Consider the following 19,005-nt stretch of genomic DNA (forward strand, 5'->3'; position numbering starts at 1 on the left):
GTCCCTTTTCAGGACAGCTAATCAGTGTTGGAAGTTGAAATGTGTGTAGGGGAGACTCCACTCCTCACTGATCGTTGGGCAGGGCCTTTGCTGTCCCGACTCCCTGCTGAGGACTGAGTAGGAAATGGGATACCCTGATATTGGCCATGTGGTGTGACTAGGAGGTGCTGCTCCTGAAGGCCTTCACCCGGTCACTGTGCCCATCTGCTGAGTCCCATCTCGAGCTCTGCTTGGTAATGGGGCCATTTCAGATACTGACTTTGGAGGGTAGGGGTGATGGATATGCATCAGATTAATTATAATCCACAAACTGAGAAGTGTCACCCAGAGATAAAGACCAGGTGAGGCTTAAGGGCAAGTTGAGATGAGAGAAAAAAGGACATTGTACAAGGGTAGGTATTGAACAGTGTTGCATTTTGGCAGAGGGAAACCCCTTGGAGGAGTTACTGAGAGCACATGAAAGGAGCCTAGGGCACCAGGGAAGGGAGGGTGGAGAGAGCTGGTGAGGACCATCACCTGGCCTGGAGTCATGGGCTGGGACCAGAGAGCACATGGCCTTCCAGGCCTTGCTAAGAAATTTGGACATCTTCCTGCCCCAAACTGGATTGAGCTCCGGTTTGATAGAAACTGGGCCCTGAAGTTAAGCAGACACTGTGTCAGGGAGACCATGGGGCTGTTCATGATTCTTTCACTCAGTGGATCTTTACTGAGGGCCTGCTCAGGAATGGTGCTAGGATGCTCGCAGCAGACCCTATTGTGGGAGCTAAAGTGACACTGGGATAGACTTTTCCCTCAAGGAGTCCCTAGCCGAGTGGGGTGGCCAAGCTACATATATGGAATTACGAATGACAAATGTTGTCCTAGGGTTTGATAGAAAATGTTACAGGAATCATAGATGTAGAATCAAAAGAAAGCAGACCTGATGTCGGAAGCTGGAGACAGAATCCAGAAAGCGGCAGAGGGTTTGATGATCCTGTGAAGGATATTCCCTGGCTGTGAGCTCACCCTGAGGCTTGGCCAAAAGTGGCCTCAATGCAGAGTTAAGGACATTATCTGTCGTCAGTGAGGCAGGGCTGAGGGCCAGAGGCGTCCTGGGATTACTGGCTCTTGGCTGCTGAAGGTGAAGCAAGACCCCAGGTAGGAAAAGCACAGCTCCCCGCAGGTGATTCTGGGCCCTGAGTCTGAATTATTCCACATCAGCTGGAGTCAAGACCATCTTACTGTCTAACCCCGCCACATAATTTCTGGGGATCCTTGGATGAGTCACCTAACTTCTCTAAACATCTGTTTCAACATTGAAATAATAGATAGATAGATAGATAGATAGATAGATAGATAGATAGATAGATAGATAGATAAGGAGAAATTTAAACAATGGGCAGGGACACTAAACCAACAGAGATGATGAAAGGATGTGATGAGATGAGGCACACAGTCCACATCGCACATGGAGAACACATGCTTGGTTAGGGGCGGGCATCACTAAGCTTTATCCACTTCTAGAAAGGCCAAGCCAGAAAGCTCTGCAATGAATCAATCTGATCTGGGACCTTAAAAGGCTCCAAGCCTGGCAGGGCAGAAACACGCAGAAGCAGTGAGCTCTAATTCAGTGTGTAATGTATCATGGGAACATGATGTAGGGATGGGATTAAAAGCATGGGCTTTGGGATCGGATGGATGCAGGTTGAGTTCTGAGTCCCCTGCTTCTTAAGCCTGTTACCTCGAGCACATGACTTACACTCTCTGAGCTTCAGTTTCGGAACACACGAGAAGGCTGTTGGAATAATTCAATGAGATAGAACATATGGAACCCTTGGGCATGCATTCAATTGGTTAATATTTATTTAGCACCTGCCATGTTCCAGGCTCTGATCTAGGCCTGTGTCTAGCATATAAGAAGCTCTTAATAAAGGGTAGATAACTTGTCGAATGGGGAAGAGGCAGTTCTGTTTGAGGGAAATCAGGGAAGGCTTTAAAGAAGAAACAGCCTTTGAGCCGGACCCAGTGGATAAGAGACTGTGACAGGGAAAAATATATTTGGGAGGGTAAATTGGAGCCATATTTAGCAGTGCAATTAATGGCACTTTAAGGAATTGAGAATCCGTTTATTGTACAAGAAGGAGGCATAGACAGTTTTGAGCAGGAGCATGACCCAGTAAGACCTTGTTCTGTAAAGATCCCTGCAGCCCCTGTTAGTGGGTCAGGCTGGAAGTGACATCAGGTGGGGGCAGGAGGACTAGTTAGGAGGAGACAGTGATGGTCCAGCTAAGAGATGAGAAGTGTTCACAGTGACTGAAATGGCAGTGAAAGCACGTTCCTCTGCTTTTGCTGCTGGGAACCCTGATCCCATTCTAACGAGGATTTGGGATCTGGAAACTGTTAGGAGAAAGTTTAACCTTGTGACAGAAACAGTCCCTGCAAGTTTATCTGCAGCAACCTTGCCAGAGATGAGCACAGACAGAAATTCAGTCAGAGCTCAGGCTTCTCCAGGGATGGGGTAGAAAGAGAACTATCTTCTGTTCTCTGGATTCTGCAGGAAGAATTTCTATCAGCTCACAGAGACTGGGATCAAAGGGAGCCCTTTAAAGTTCTGGAAAATACCTGTCAAACAGGGCAAACTCTAGTTTTTACAGAAAAGCAGTTTCGCAGCATCAGTTAAATCCAATCAGGAAGAAGCAGGTGTGAAATTAAAATTTAACCTCAAAAGACATGAGGCCATCCCTGCGGTGTAGCAGTTAAGTTTGCACGCTCTGCTTTGGCGGCCCTGGGGTTCGCAGGCCCAGATCTCGGGTGCAGACCGACGTACCGCTCAACAGGCCATGCTGTGGCTGGCGTCCCGCATGTAAAGTAGAGGAAGATGGGCACAGATGTTAGATCAGAGCCAATCTTCCTCGGCAAAAAGAGGAGGATTGGCAACAGATGTTAGTTCAGGGCTAATCTTCCTTACACACACAAAAAAAGATGCTCCACCTTCCCTGAAATAAACTGAAGAAAAGAATCGGATTTTTAACCATCAAATGGGTACAATTGTATTTCACTTGAGGGATTCAGATCCACTGGAAAAGCTAATCAAGGCCACACTTAAGTCAAAGAATGAGTTATTTCAGTTGTTAATTTGAAGTTTATCCCCTGATTATGCCATAAACATCACTGCTCATATATATATTCTACTTTTCTTCAGCTAAAATGTTACTTTTATCCATCTTCTAGCTAAACTGGAGACTTGCTTCAAATCTCAGTTTGAAACAAATCAGAGTAATGATTATATTATACTTGATTATATTTGTGGTATTATCAACAATAGCTTTATAAGTATGATAACGATTATATTAGATTTTATGATGTTTGTGGTATTATTGATGAGAACTACTAGCATTTATTGCATCTTTTCTATTTGCCAGACACTGTGCTTAAAGCTGTATTTAGCTAATCTCATGAAATCCTGGAATCCTCACAATAACCCCATGGTTAAAGTGCTGGCATCAACCCTTCTGACATGTGAGGAAACAGAGGCACTGAGAGACTAAAAAACTTTCCCCATGCCACAGGGCTTACAGGTGCTGCTGCTGGGGTTTGACCCCTGGCAGATTGGCTTCACTGGCTGCTTCATTAACCACTTGGCCATACTCTACATGAGCATCATCTCTAACTGTTGATCTTTTTCATCTAGTTTGGCTTATAAACTACTCTTCTATGCTCACTGGCCTGAGTTTACCTCCGTCATGTTACATCTGCCTCCCTCTCTAGACCAAAATATCTTTAAGGTGAGGGTCATGCCTTAATCACCTTGCCACCCTATCACCTAACACCCTGCCTGACATGTGGCATGAGCCTAATAAATATTGGAATAAATGAATTAAACAGAAATATAATGTTAACATTATTTCCCTGTCAATATTTTAAGCAGGAATGTGGGCGTCTTGGATTAAATCCTTCCACAAATATTTCTTGAGCACCTACAGTGGAGATGATGCCACCTGAGGCTATTTATTATCAAGACCCTCTGCATCAGAGACTTTGAATCTCACTGGGGGAATAAGGCATGCCTATTAAATAGTATTCACAATATGACAAGACAATTAACCATGATATTTAATAGACAAGATTTGAAAGCAAGGGAAAATGAGTATAAGTGGACTTTGCTGATATATCAGTTGACAAAAATCAAAGAGGTAAAGGGAGAGGGAGATGTTCATAGACCCAAAGAAGAGAAATTCAAATTATCACTCAGGCCTTCCTAATCTCCTTCCATCCTAAGACCAATGGTCGCCATCACACCATGTCAGTCGATCTTTGTGATGACTTGTGGAGCTGGGCAGGGTCTGTATATTTGTCTGTGGAACAGATAGCAGTATTCCCAGCTATCACTGACATAATGAGCTCCATTAATCATGACAGCGTTTCATATCCATGATCCTAGTAGACTCTTGCCTGGATCATGGAGGTAGATTTTGTTTTACATTCTTCCATGGAAGAACAAACAGAGGCTCAGGGAGGGCGTGGAGGTTGAAGGAGCTCACTCCAGGTTGTGCCACTGAAAGGAGTAGAGACAGGACTCAGACCAGGTCAGATGGAGCCTCCTCTTGTCCTCCTGGCCAGAAGCCCTTTCCCCCTGCCCCTCCGGGTGTATAACCTTGGAGCTCTGCCTCAGTGTCTCTCAGCAGGCATCGTGTTGGCCTTTATGGGGCATTTCTTTGTACACATAGTAGGATATGGGTCATCCTTGGCTCCCAAGCTCGTATGCCAGTTGCATTGGCTTGTCACGGCAGCATCCAAAAAAGTCCCTTCCAAGCACCCCCTAGGGAGTGAACCACCCCTTCTAAATGACTTCTCTTATAGTGTCCCCAATAACACCCCCAAGGAGACTGAGGTGATGACACCATCACTTTCTTTACATTCTTTTTCTCCCTCTTCAATTCTCTTCTTTTCAGTTTTACTCGTCCAGGAAGAGGCTCCTGGCTTGGTAAAGGTGGCCCAGACACGGGACCAGAACCGTCTAGCCTTTCTCTGGAAAACCTGGTCTTTGGAGCTGGATACTGCAAGCCGGCTTCCTCAGAGGTAACGCCTGCATGGGGGCAGTGTTCCCAAGAGTTGCAAACTTCACTTTGCAGGGTGTGTGTGTTCTATGATATTCTCACTTCTTCACTTCATTTAGCGATTCTTTGCTGTGTGTGTCCCTTCCTCTTATCTATCCATCCTTTCTTTCTTTTAATTGCTGCTATATTTATCAAACATATTCCTAATGCCAGGCCCTGGGGTAGACCCAGGGAATAGGGTCTTCACATGGCATCTTTTCTATGTGGTCTCCTTGAAGAATGTGGCTCTCTGGAGCTGATGGGGCATGCTGTAAGGGGCTTCCCTTGGACTATGAGGTAACCTTGAAAGCCTGTTGAAACGGAGCTAGTTTTAAAACTTGGCTCCATCTGTCATTTGCTCACTTCTCTATACCTCAGTTTTCCCACCTGTAGAGTGGGTGGCTAATACTTAATAACCTCTTGTGGTTGTATGTGTATACAGTGCTGTTATGAATGTAAAGTTCCTAGTCCAGTACCTGGTACTCAGTAGGTGCTCAATACACATGTCTTGTCCTTCTCCTTGTTCCTGCTTCCCAAGAAACACCTGTTCTTACTCTTCTGTGATACACAGAGCTTTGGCCACACATGGCATACTCTGCCCATATTTATCCTGAACCAATGCATGATTGTTTTGATTAGGGGCCTGCTCAGAGATAACCAGCCTGGATTAGTCTGGGTTCTGTTAAGAAACAGAACCAATAGGAGACTAACAGTTGATAGATAGTTAGATAGATAATAGATAGAGAGATAGGTAGATAGATAGATATAGGATATATACATGTAGGATATATGTAGGGTATATATATATATCTATATAAAGATATCTATCTATATCTATATCATCTATATCTATATCTATATAAAGAAATTTATTATAAGGAATTGGCTCATGTGGTTATGGAGGCTGAGAAGTCCCACAATCTGCCATCTGCAAGCTGGAGACCTGGGAGAGCCAATGATGTAAGTTGCAGTCTGAATCTGAGTTTTAAGGCAGAAGAAAACTGATGTCCCAGCTCAAAGACGGGCAGAGAGAAAATTCTCTCTCACCCATTCTTTTTGTTCCACTCAGACCTTCAACAGATTGAATGATGCCCACCCACATGGGGGAGGGTGATCTGCTTTACACAATCTACTAATTCCAAGGTTAATCTCGTCCAGAAACACCCTCACAGACATACCCAAAGTAATGTTTAACTAAATATCTGAGAACCCCGTGGCCCAGTCAAGTTGGCACACACAAATTAACCATCTGACAGCCCATGGTGTAAGTATGAATGGCTGTCCATGCTCAGCTACCCCCAAGAAAAGGTGTTCCGTCCTCGTGTGCAGCTGAGCTCCATGCTCAGACTGTCAGCATGTCAGGTTATACACTCAGCATGCTCTCCTGTGACATCACCTTTCCCGGCTCTGAGCCCCAGCTGGGAGGCCTGGCCATGAAAACTGCCCAAGTCATGTCTCCATCTGGTCCAAGCAGCTGTGTCGCAGGTTCTCATTGGAGGAGCTAAGAAGAGAGCTGCTAGACCTTCGTAAGGGACAGGGGACTGAATCCAGGATGGAGATCCATGCCTAAGAAGGAGCAGACTTTATAGCCATTAAAATTGCTTGAAGGTGGACTCCAGCTACCTGTAGATGTAGGACATCGGGCAACCACTGTGCCTCTAGGAACAGAGTCCTTAGCATTGGCACAGGACCTGGCAGATAGTAACAAGGGAGTGGAAGACAGGGAGCCGGCACAGATGGGTGTTTTTGTATTACCTCATGTGCATGGATGGCTTCAGGGCTCCAGCATGGGATTGGGAAGGGATAGCAGGCAGGGACTTCCTGCTCCCTCTGCGTCCCCGAGGCCAAGCATGGACCCTTCATCATTAGCGGATGCTGTGTGTGTCCTCTAGATCCCTCTCGACCCCCTGCTGCAAGCCCATCCCTGTTCCAACTTCCCTGTACGTCGACTGAAACCTTCGTTGTGACCACATCACAGCCCAACCTCTCCCTCTGCCCAGTCCTGCTTCTCACTCCCCTACATGTGCTGGCCTCCAGAGCCTCCCCAGTAGATCTCCTACCTGAAAATCTCCAGCTTAGTCTCTGTTTTTCAGGGAATGTGGCATGGGACATTGGGGAATGTCAGAGGTCATAGATTAATTCAATGCACTTTGAACACCTAATCCCAAGACAAGGGCCTTTGCTGGTGCCACAGGAGCATATGAGGATGATTATGACATGGTGTCTGCCCAGAAGGAACTCTGATGCACAACTCCCTATGCATCCTCTAGTGCCTCGTTCAGATGCCCCCACCTCTGTGAAGCGCTCTCTGATTTCCTGGGGAGAAATTCTCTCTCCCAGATGCTTCCTGCACAGTCAACTCTAGGCATCTTTCTCTCTCCTCTGTTGGGCTTCACCTGAGTGGCTGGGGAAAGAGGCCATCTTGTTTAGCTCCACATCCCCAGGGCCCAGCACCGTGCCTGGCACACATAATTAGTGCTCAAAAAATGCGTGTTGAAGGAGCAATTGCTACAAGTGCGTGAATCATGCTCATGTATAACTCTGAGCAGTGAGAGAGCTAAGCCCCACGGAAGTTTCTTGCCCTATATGGCAGCAGACAGAAACCAACAGGAGGGAGCGGGAGAGTGATGGGCATCTCCATTGACGTGTGAGTGTCGAGCGGGGCTGCCTTTAGAGACTGTCCAGAAACCCTAGACCTGGTGTGGGGTGGGGTGGATAGAAAACATCATAGATCACGTCAGTCCACCTGATTCTGTTGCATCTGAGAAGACCAAGAAGGACCCAGCCAAATCTCTCCCTTGGAGACCGTTGTAATGTGGTCTCAAATACCTGCTACGCTAAATGCTATGTGACTCGGGGGGACTTATTCACCCTTGTGGAAACTCAGGTTCTTCCACTCTAAAATGGAATAACATCTATATTTTAGAGAGGATTTCAGGAGTTAATATGTGTAAAAACAGTACAGAAATAGACTCACAGCCGGCACATGATAACAATATCGTTTTTTTCCATTTCTTTTCTTGGCTATTTTTGGGGATGTGTGTCAAAGAAGACATCCTTGTCTTTTACAAGAGTCAGATAAAACAGCTTATTTGTGGGTGCTCGGCAGTGAACTTGCTCCATAGCTCAGCTCAATGGGTTATTTTCAGGATCTGCTTCTTTTCCTGCGCATCTTCCATCTGGGCCCCATCCGATTATGCGGGCTCAGAGCCGCACGCCCACCCTGTGCATTCCCACAGGCGAGGACTGCCAAGCAAAGAATGAAATCCACTCTTCCCCCCTCCCCTGGGAGCTGTGCTTCCAAATCCCCAAGAAGGCCAGTGTATTAGCAAATAACATAGGAATCCACAGAGATTGCTGCATCAGCTGGGAGGATTAGAGGACAGGTGTTCCCTTCAAAATAAGCCTTTCTGTGCAGAGACATTTGCAGAAACTAGAGTTTCATAGCAAAATGAGCTGCCTGGCCAGACAAATCACGGGGAGGTGAGGGTTGATGGGAGGAGCCACATCTCTTTCCCATAGCCAGGCCCCTCTCGCCCTGCAGCCTGCTCTTTCCTGCTGCACCTCAGGCAGCTGGAGCCTCAGATTTAGAGTTGGAGTGAGGGCTTGCATCCCCTCCGCCATTGTCACAAACCAGCAGCTTTGACCCAAGGGAATTACTCTCCCTCTCCCACTCCAGGCTTATCTGTCAAAGGGGATACTAATGCCTGCCTCACAGGATTGCTGAGATTAAATGAAATAAGCTTGTAAAAGCCTTGAGCATAGATCCTGACACAAAAGTGCTCAATAAAACCCTCTGCTGGTATTATTTTTATTTTAGTTCATCCACGTAATTAAATCAAATGTTACTCCAAGAGCCCCAGTGTGATCTTGGGAACAAGACATTGAATGAAGGGTCTTAGAGATAGTTCTGTTCTTGGCTTCAGCACTAACCTGCTGTGTGACCCTGAGCCAGACACTTGCCCTCTCTGGGTCTCAGTTTCCCATGGATTGGATAGGATCATTCTGAAGGCCTCCTTCAGCCCTTTCTATGCAATTTTTACTGTGATATCCCTAGCACTGCCTCATATAATTGGAGACACTTGACATGTGCTCGATGTATTAGTCCAGATTCTCCAGAGAAACAGGATCAATAGGATGTGTGTGCATACTTGCACACACACACACACACACACACACACACAGAGATTTATTTTAAGGAATTGTCTCATGTGATTGTGGAGAATGACAAGTCCATCTGCAGGTTAAGCCAACAGGCTGGAGACCCCAGAAAGAGTAGCAGTTTGAGTGGAAAGGCCATCTACTGGCGGAAGGACTGAATGCCTTCTTCTTATGGGGCTAGGGGGTGGTCAGTCTTTTTCTATTAAAGTCTTCAACTGACTGAGTGAGGCCCACCCATACTATGGAGGGTAATCTGCTGTACTCAAAGTCTAATGATTTGCATGTTAATCTCATCTAAGACATACCTTCACAGAAACATCTAGAATAATGTTTGACCAAGTATCTGGGTACTGTGGCCTGACCAAATTGACCTATAAAATTAACCATCACACTTAATAAGTGCTCAGGGTCTGACAGACTGTCATTGAAGATTAGGAATCCAGTTACTCAAAATCAGGAGAATCCCTTCCTCCCTCCAGGGACTCTGCACACCCTCTTTCTTCTCACTGAAATAAGTGGGGCTGTTCCACTGCCCAGAGGGGAGGGGAACGGCAGCCTGGTGGAGAGATGCAATCTTTAGAACTCTCCTCATCTTCAGAGCTCCTTGGGCCAGGGCATCAGTGCATCAGTTCATTTATTTAACTGTCAGTCATTTATTCAGCCCCTACTATGTGCTAGCATCTGTATGCTAAGAAGATGAATAAAACTCAGTCCTTACCCTCAGTAGGTCATGGGATCTACTGCATGGGGCAAAGAAGTAACTAAAAATATTACATTCCACAGTAGTGTGAAAAGTGTGATGCTGGTCATTTCAAATCACATTTTTGAACACCTGCTCTGTTAAGCCATTGATGCACATGGACTCCGGCAATTCCCACAACAACAGTTTCATGTTTCGTTTTACAGATGAAGAAACTGAGTCAGAGAGAGGTTAAGTTATGTCTCCGCAGTCACACAGCTGGGCCGGGACCAAGGTGGAGTTTTCACTCAGTCAGCCTGATGCCACCTCCCCACCCCCATCATTACCCACTAGACAAATGGTTAACCAAAGAAGGGACATTGACTCTTCCACTCTGCTGGGGCAGGGTGTGTTTCTGATTTGTTCACCTGTGTGTGCCTGGCACAGTGCACACGCTCAGGAAGCCTTTGTGGAATGAATGAGTGTCGGAAACCGTGCAATCTGAGAATATCTGAATGCAGGGGAACAAAAACCCTTGCAAGTTGACTGTTAGGCATTCAACTTTCCAACAGATCTATCTCTAGCCGGTGCTTTGAGCCTCCCGGTCCTTTGTTCTCCTGTGGAGATCACAGAAGCCATGCCATGGGGAGTGTGCTCTGCCAGAGCTGATGAAAATGTCTGAGAGGAATATATTGGCCACCAAAGTGAAATCCGTCCGTCTTCTGCTTGACTTAGAGGACGGTTTCCCAGACAGAGCACCCGTGTCATTGACAGGATATTCTGGGGTTCCGCTCTGGAGCCATCTCCCTTTTAAGTCGGATTGCAGAGAATTGTAGAACAGCGTCTTCCTTTAGGGGATTAATGCTCACAGCGCACACCTACATACTGTGCTTAGCCTGACAAAGTCTTCCATGCCGAGCCTTGTACCCTGACAGCCCCTCCCTCACTGACTGCAGGCATGTGTCTGGCAGGGTGGATGCAGAGGGGGAAACTGAGGCACGGAGCTGACTTCCAGGCAGAAATCTCCCCTCTCCTAGGCACATTCTTCTTTTTACTCTTTTGCTCCATTTTGATTGGGTTCTGTGCGCTTTACCCTTGCTTTGAATATACCCTTGCTTGTTACTGTAAACATCTTTATATCCCTTTCACGAGGCTCCAGAGTCATGTAGGTAAGACACAGACATGTATTATTACTGCTAACTCATCAGTATATTGCCTCTGGAATGTGATGGCTCCATCAGCAAAGACATTACCATTGATTTATTCATTAATCAAACGTTTATCAAGCACCTACTATGTCTCAGGCACTGTGTGAGGAATTAGTGACTGAGCGTTAATGGAAACGGCAGCCTCGGCCCCCACCTGGTGGGACACCTTCGTTTCTGCAGCCCTCGGTGCCCGTTCCAGCTGTAGGCACCTCGTAGGTGCTCAGTTAATGCTGGACCTACAGATGACATTAGATGACATATCCTTAGGTTCTTTTTTTTGTGTGTGTGAGGAAGATCAGCTCTGAGCTAACATCCATGCTAATCCTCCTCTTTTTGCTGAGGAAGACCGGCTCTGAGCTAACATCTATTGCCAATCCTCCTCTTTTTTTTTTTCCCCTCCAAAGCCCCAGTAGATAGTTGTATCTCACAGTTGCACATCCTTCTAGTTGCTGTATGTGGGACGCGGCCTCAGCATGGCCAGACAAGTGGAGGGGCGGTGCGCGCCCAGGATCCGAACCCGGGCCGCCAATAGCGGAGCGCGTGCACTTAACCGCTAAGCCACGGGGCCGGCCCCTTAGGTTCTTGATTATATATGAGGAGTGACCACAGCTGCCTTAGCCATCAGACACGGTAGACCTGGTGCCTAGGGACCACAATGTTTTTAGGGGCCAATGGAATGTTTTCTTTTAAAATCAGAAGAAAAAGTACATGTAATTCAATCTGGATTATATTCATCTTTATATCAATGCAGTCATAAAAATATTGTTTTAAATCTATTTTTTAATAGGTGAAAAGTGCCTGGGGCCTATAAAAGTCCTAATTGGGCTCTGGGAACAATCATTATTACCCCTCATTTTTGCTTCCTGATTATAGACATAAGAAAGCCAAGCCCGGGGAACCCAGAACACTTCCTCAAGGGGGCAGGTGCCGCCCAGAACTCAGCTCTCTCTTCGGCCCCGTGCTTTGTCAAAACCCACTTCATCAGCATGACACCTGCACACGGAGTGTGCTACGAAGGCATTTGTATGGGCATGAAACAGCTGAGTGCAGGGGAACAATGGTTTCAATTTGTGAATAATACACTCCAAAGTTAACTACCTGGGTAAGGATCAGAAGTTACCAGGAAAGCACAACGATTATTTAAAGAAAAACATGTATTCGTTTAAAAAAATTGTATTTAATGATTTCTAATATTTCAATAATTAAAATGGCAAGCACTGTTGTGTTCTCCTGCTCCATTAAAATTAAATAGTTTTTAAATTTCTCATTTAGATGATTATCTGATTTACTAAGGTCCTGCAAAATAAGAAGTATCTTGCTATATGGTGCACAGGCTGTGATGGGCTTTGAGTATGTGGTGTGTTCCATCAGTCTGCACATGAATTCAGAATAATTCCACAGGTCATTTCTAAAAGAGATATAACTCTGTGAAAATGGGATCTTCATGCAAAAGTCTACAGTATTGTTTATTTATGCACCACCCTTTTCATTAGTGAAAATTGCCTTTATTTCACATTGCCTGCCTTCGGATGCCTTGCTCCTCTCCAGAGTTTCCAGGCACAATACATGTGAGATGGCGAGGATGAAGCAGACACATCCCTTCCCAGATGGTCCTGCGTTTCCCACTGTGTCCTTGGTCAGCGCAGCAGACACTCAATCAGCATATATTGAGTGAATACAAGATGAGGCAGCAGCAGAGCATACCGGCAAATACCCGGGGTTTAGAATAAGGAAACCTGGGAGGGCGAAGGTTGAGTTTTTCCGTGGATTAGCTGTGAGAGCTTGGGCAAGTCATTTAACCACTCTGAGCCTCTGTTTCTTTTTCTTTTCTTAATGGGGGAGATGAAACCTGCTCACACTTTAAGGTTTGCCTGGGACTCAAGATAGGAAAGATATTTCCCCTATGAGCATCCCTTTCTCCCCACCCCTTTCTCTCTTCCTCCTGTTCCCTACCCCAGCGGTGGTGTGATGGTGACACCACAAATCACATTTACCTTGTAACATAAATATATGACCTAGATATATTGAGCTCTTTTTCATCTTAGGCTCTGTGCTGGGTATTTTTAATATGTTTCCTCACAGCTCCCTGAGTAGAGTCACGTTATGTTGTTGAGGAAACTAAAGCTCTAATAACTTCAGCACGCTGCCCAGCATCAGACAGCTGGTGCCTGGCGGGGCCAGGATACGAGCCCAGGTCTGACGGCATCTGACCCTCGCTTTCTGTCCACTTGGAATCACTTTTCACCTGCTCGTCTCCTTTAATCCTCCCAGGGCGGGTGGGGACTGTGTCCGTCACATTCAGTGTCTAGCCCCAAGCAGTCAGCAGCGGGTGTCTCTTTAATAAATAGTTATATTAATGTTTGCTCCTTCCTGCAGGTGAGGAACCTGAGTCTGAGCCATTGTGCACTTATTTAGACAACGATTATATTTAACGCTCAAGTGTGGGGATGAGTGAAATGACAGAGAACAGATCAGCCCCATCCCCACTCTCATGGAATCTGCAAAATTTATCTAGGAAAAAAAAAAACGATATTGAAAAAGAAATTTCATGTGAGATAAACATTAAGAAAGAATCATCTACATGCTGTAGTTCCACTGGAGCATGTCAGAGGAGGGCTCGACCATTTTGGGGTGATTCAGGGAAAGCTTCTCTCAGGAAGGGACTTTGAGCAGATTAACCAGCTAGTAGGTAACAGAATGCAGGACTCTGAATTCAAACCCATTTCATGCCACAGACTAGTGGCTTCCTAAGTCCTCCATCTTCCAAAGCTAGACATTAGTGGGACCTTCAAAGTTATGTGGCCCATCTTTCTTTTTTAGAGAAAATACTCTTTGCCTGAAGCTTTTATTACTTTATTTGACATCTTTTTATAGAGCACCTCGTGATTGCCCTCATGATGAATTAAACACACACAGCCTAGAGAGAGAGAGGTGGACCCCAGACAGGAGCTGACATGCAGGGGTCAGTCCTTTGCTAGTGGTCTGCTGGTGAAGCACGAGAGGCTCAGGTTCTTCAGACTTGGACACAGTCAGGAAGCACATCTCAGTGGGAAGGATCTCTAATCTGAGTCAAATGAATGAATTGTCAATTGTAGAGGGGAGAGAAGGGGTGAGGGAGAGTGACAACAGCGAAGGTCAAGGAGTGAAAGCACGTGGCACATTTGGGGACTCCAGGGAGGTCAGTGTGGCCAGACATGGGGCTGGGAAGGCCACTGGTGGCCTGATCATTGGGAACCCTGTAAACCAGGTTAGCTGCAAAAATATTGCAAGCAAAGGATTAGCATGATAGGCTGTTATCATTCTTGCTGCTGCGTGAGGGTTGATTGAAGGAGAGGAGAGCTGGGGGCAGAGAGATAAGGCTGGAGGCTGTTGCAGTGGTCCCCGAACGAGTGGAATAGTGGCCTAGGCAAGGCAGAGGTGAGTTGAGCAGAGTAGAGAGATGAATGGATGTCAGAGCTGCAGTTGAAGTAGAATGGAGAGACCTCACAGAATAAGTGGATGTGGTAGTTGTCTGTCGTGGGTCATAAGGGCTCAGCTGTGAGGTAGCTTCCCAGTGAGAACTGGCAAACTCGATTCACACTGAAGTGTGAATGGCTGAAATCATCCATTTTGTGTGACCCTAGTTTAGGCATTTATATTTTAAAAGTGAACATTTAACTCAAAGAAGGGGACATATGCTATTCTCTCTGCCCAGAGTATCCTTCTTTGGCCCTCCCCCATCACTCTGTCTACCTGATGAACTCTTGTTTATCCCTCAAAACCCAAGTCAGTCATCGTTTCTTCTGTGAAGCCTTTTCTGACCACCCCAGATGCCCTAAACCACTATTTTGTCTGTCCTACATTTGCTCTTTGGATATGTTTCTACTCTCTTGCCTAAATGTAATAATTGTTTAATGAGTCTCTTTGCTTCACTTGAAAGCATTCCATGAGGCCATTGTCATTCATCTCAATATTCACAATTAAATCACTCCAAGGACATTTTATGCTCCTTTCCCAGGGAAAACCAGGGTTGCCCACCTGAGGAAGCAGACATATGACAGACTCAGTTAATAACCAGAGTTTTAAGCACAAAAGGGATTAGGGACCCTAGGAGTGGGCTAACAGTGTCATAGCTCTTTGCCATTTACCTGCCTTTGCCCTCTTTGTGGATGTCATGATGTGTCATGTGGAAGTCTAGATTAGGAGAATTAGGAGGCTGAAAGCAATCAAGCCCTCATATATTGCCTGGGCACAAAAGAGCGAGCTGGCCTCTTGGTCACTGAGATTCTGTCATCTTTTTATAGAGCACCTTGTGATTGCCCACGTGATGAATTAAACACACACGGCCTAGAGAGAGAGATCTAACACACCACCAGCCTGCCAGGGTACCCATTATGAGAATCATCTCTGTCACTCCCTTGCTCAAGAACCATCCATGGGGTAATATTGCCAAGAGAAAGAATGTGGCAGGGGAGAAAATTCATAAGCTTTGGGGCCAGACACACTTGCATTAATGGGCATTTTTTGCCTGTATATGATCCTTCATTTTACAAACATTCATTGATGTCTAACTTGCATTGCATGCTAGACTCTGAGAATTTAGCTAGGAGCAAGAGATGCATGTTTCCTGTTGTCCAGGAGGAAACAGATAGAAAACACACAAATCCGTACTTAATAATAACTGTAAGAGTGTAAAAAAAGTTGCTATTACAGGGAGCCTGACCTGGTCTAAATATAGGGGAGCTTCCCTGAGCAAGAGTAATTTAGGCTGTGATGTGAAGGATGAGTAAGACATAGCTAGGAGAACTGAGGAGGGGAGCAAGTCTGCCATGTACAGTTGTATACGTTGTATACTACACAAAGATGCCTGGTGGAGCAGGTGAGTTGGGGATGAAATCCTTCCCATTTCCCACTTGCCAAGCTGTGCATCAGTAGGGTGGTGTTCACCCAGAAGAGAAATCTTTTTCCCCAATTCATCCACCTAGGGGAGAAATCGCTGATTAGCACAAAGGCACCCTATGGTCTCACAGTGACTCTGGAGGAGGAGGAATGTTTGAGCTAAGGGATTGCTGTGGAAAGGCCCTGAGGCAGGAAAAGTGGTATGATGAGGGATGCTCAGCAGGTGGGGCTGGGACCTAGTGACCAAGAAGATGAGGGCTATGTGTGAGGCTGCTGAGGTAGGTGGGGGCTGCCACCTGTAGGACACTGAAGACTGTGTACAAAGGATAACAGGGCTGACTGCTCAGGGGCACTGTGATGAACAAGCATGGTACGGATCTGAAGCAGCCAGACAGAGCCTGGCAGGGAGTTTGGGCTCCGTAAACTAAAGCTGGTGTTGCTGTTGTGGGGGAAGAGGGGGAAACCCCCTCTGCCCTTTTCCTTAAGGTTATTATGGCTGGCCAAATAATTAATAAGACAGGTTAGCAGGATAAAATAATACCAAGTTTAATAACATGTATACATGGGAGAAACCAGGGACACAGAGTTTCTCAACACAATAGCAGAGATTCTCGTTTTAAATACCATCTTCAGCTAAAGACAAAAGAGGATGTTGGGGGTGGGTGGTGTTTTGGGATTTCAGAGGGGAAGAAGACAATTTACATGAAGAGGGAAATGTAAATGTTTGTCAGACAATGCTTTGCAGGGCCACCTATAGGGAATAGGGCCAGAGAGACAGGAATTATAGTAATCAAGAGTATGTAGATTTAAGTCTTCTCATTCCGTACTAATAAGCGTTTCCAGAGACAAGGCCCTCCTCCCGCCTTCCCAGCAAACAGAGGGAGATAGCTTTACAAATGTAAATATTTGGTAAACAGAACTTGAAAAGAATGGGCTTAGCGAGGACCCTGACAGTCTGTCCATACCCAGAGTTAAATTCCTTTAGGCAGTTAGTGGGGGAGGTCAAATGTCCATCAGAGAAAATAATCAAAATAAAGAGATATATTTCAGAGTGGTCAATTTTGATCTCCCATGCCATTATCACAGCAACCCATCAGCCTAACCTCCAGTATCCACATCTCCATAGAGTTTTGCTGGTTTCCACTCACCATCCCACATGCAGTCATTCTAGCAAGGTGATTTGTCATTTAAGAAAAATGGCTTCATAAGGAAAGTCAGCTGGGAGTGACCAGAGGCAGGAGGAGGCTGCCTAAGAACATGATGGTTATACATCAGAACATAGGTGTTTTGGCTGATTCAGGACTAGGCTGTTAGATTGATTGTGGCTCTGACTTGGAATGTGAATGGGTCCACCGTGTGTTCCAAGCATACGTGAGGGAAGAGAGGAACATGGGACATGGTTTCTCGAATGCATCGACCAATGCAAATACTGATTATCAAGTGAGAGAGAGGGAGCAGTTACTGTCAAGGAGGCAGTTGGCTGAGGTGTTGGATCTAACTCTGTCAAGGCACGCTCAGTATTGTGTAAATTTGAAAACAGGCTCTGAACATAAAGCATTTCACTGTTGATGGTTTTGTGGGGACCAAAACCTCTCTACCAGTTCTTGATGAATGGCAAATGTCTGTAACTGACTTTGCCCAGAATACTGGTTATTCATTTGTTTCTTTCTTGCCATCTAGCTGGGCAAATATTCCCCAGTGGATGTCTTGATGTCAAAGAGTAGGCATTTTTTACTTAATGTGGTCTTAGTGGAAGGGGCACTGATGCGGGAGTCAGGATTTTAAGATTCTAGAACTGGTTTCCCCCAGTGTCTGTGCTGTGAGGCATCAGCAGAGGCTACCCCATGCAGGTGGGATGAATCAGGAAATGCATAACCTTGGAGTTTGGGTGGGGTGAGTGTGGAAGAGACTGAGGAGATGCTCCCAAATCCCATTCATTCTTCTCAGGCACATCTGAGGACTACATTTCCCATCAGCACTTACAATTATGTTTAGGCATGAGACTAGGTTCTTGGCCAATAAAATGGGAGCAGAAGTGATATAAGCCTCTTCCTGTCCTTACCCTTAAGCATCTTGCTTGATCCTCTAGTCTTTCTTTCCTTTCAATGGTGACCTCAGAAGCACAAAAGAACCTGGATATGGAGACACTTGAGGAGAGTCACACAGAAGATCCACTGACCTGTATCAGAGTTTGCAAAAACAGGAAAAAATAACGATGTGGAGTAACTGAGATTTAAAAGTTGTTTGTTACAGCAGTTAGTATTAATTAAGAAAAATTCATGTCTTTCAATGGGCCAACCATAACAAAAACCTGAAATGCCTAGCATTGACCTTAGTACTCAGGCATCTAGAAATGGGGAATTTGATATCAAAGGATGGACATGTGATGATCCATGTTACACAGTGGCAGAACATTTGGTAAACTGTCACCTCTGAGAACTTGAAAGGCAGACCACAGGCCTGCTGAGCTATGTCGCCAGGGCAGGGGTCCCAGCCTCAGCACTATTAACATTTGGGGCTGGATGACTCTTTGCTGTGAGGGCCATCCTGTGTATTGCAGGGTGTTTAGCAGCATCCCTGGTCTCTACCCATTAGGTACTAATAGCACCCTCTACTTAGTTGTGACAACCAAAAATGTCTCCAGACATTGACAAATCTCCCCTGGCAGGCAAAATGAACTCTGGTTGAGGACTACTGCTCTAGGGGAGGAAGTTGGGAAAGAGAACGTTGGCAAGGCATCTGTGCTCCTTGTAGTTGTGTTTAGTTACTAGAAGCAGTTGAGCTCAGAAAAGAATGAGTTGTCCTTCAAACAGGCATAAAAGGAAATAGAGAAAGTCTGTGCAGAAATTTGGGAACTAGCAGAGTTGGGAAATCCCATTTCTTTTTGAACGCAAGCATTAAGAATACTATTTAAAAAAATAAAGAAAAAGAAAATAACTTTGAGTGACAGAGCCCAGGAAAACTTCTCACTTGAATAAAGGGATGGGACTTGGGGCAGAAATCA

At 45.7% G+C, this 19,005-nt stretch overlaps 1 protein-coding gene across 1 annotated transcript in view; it reads left to right on the forward strand.

Moving 5' to 3' along the window:
* Window positions 1-19,005, forward strand: part of FAM135B (family with sequence similarity 135 member B) — a 168,159-nt gene that overhangs the window by 83,627 nt on the left and 65,527 nt on the right. The window contains exon 6 of the mRNA XM_087447415.1: window positions 4,932-5,058. Coding sequence (XP_087303541.1) covers window positions 4,932-5,058 — 127 coding nt within the window. The remainder of the gene's footprint in view (window positions 1-4,931; window positions 5,059-19,005) is intronic.

This window comes from Ceratotherium simum, chromosome 23, assembly GCF_057802395.1.
Source record: "Ceratotherium simum simum isolate JZ-2026a chromosome 23, ASM5780239v1, whole genome shotgun sequence".
In the NCBI taxonomy this organism is placed as follows: domain Eukaryota; kingdom Metazoa; phylum Chordata; class Mammalia; order Perissodactyla; family Rhinocerotidae; genus Ceratotherium; species Ceratotherium simum.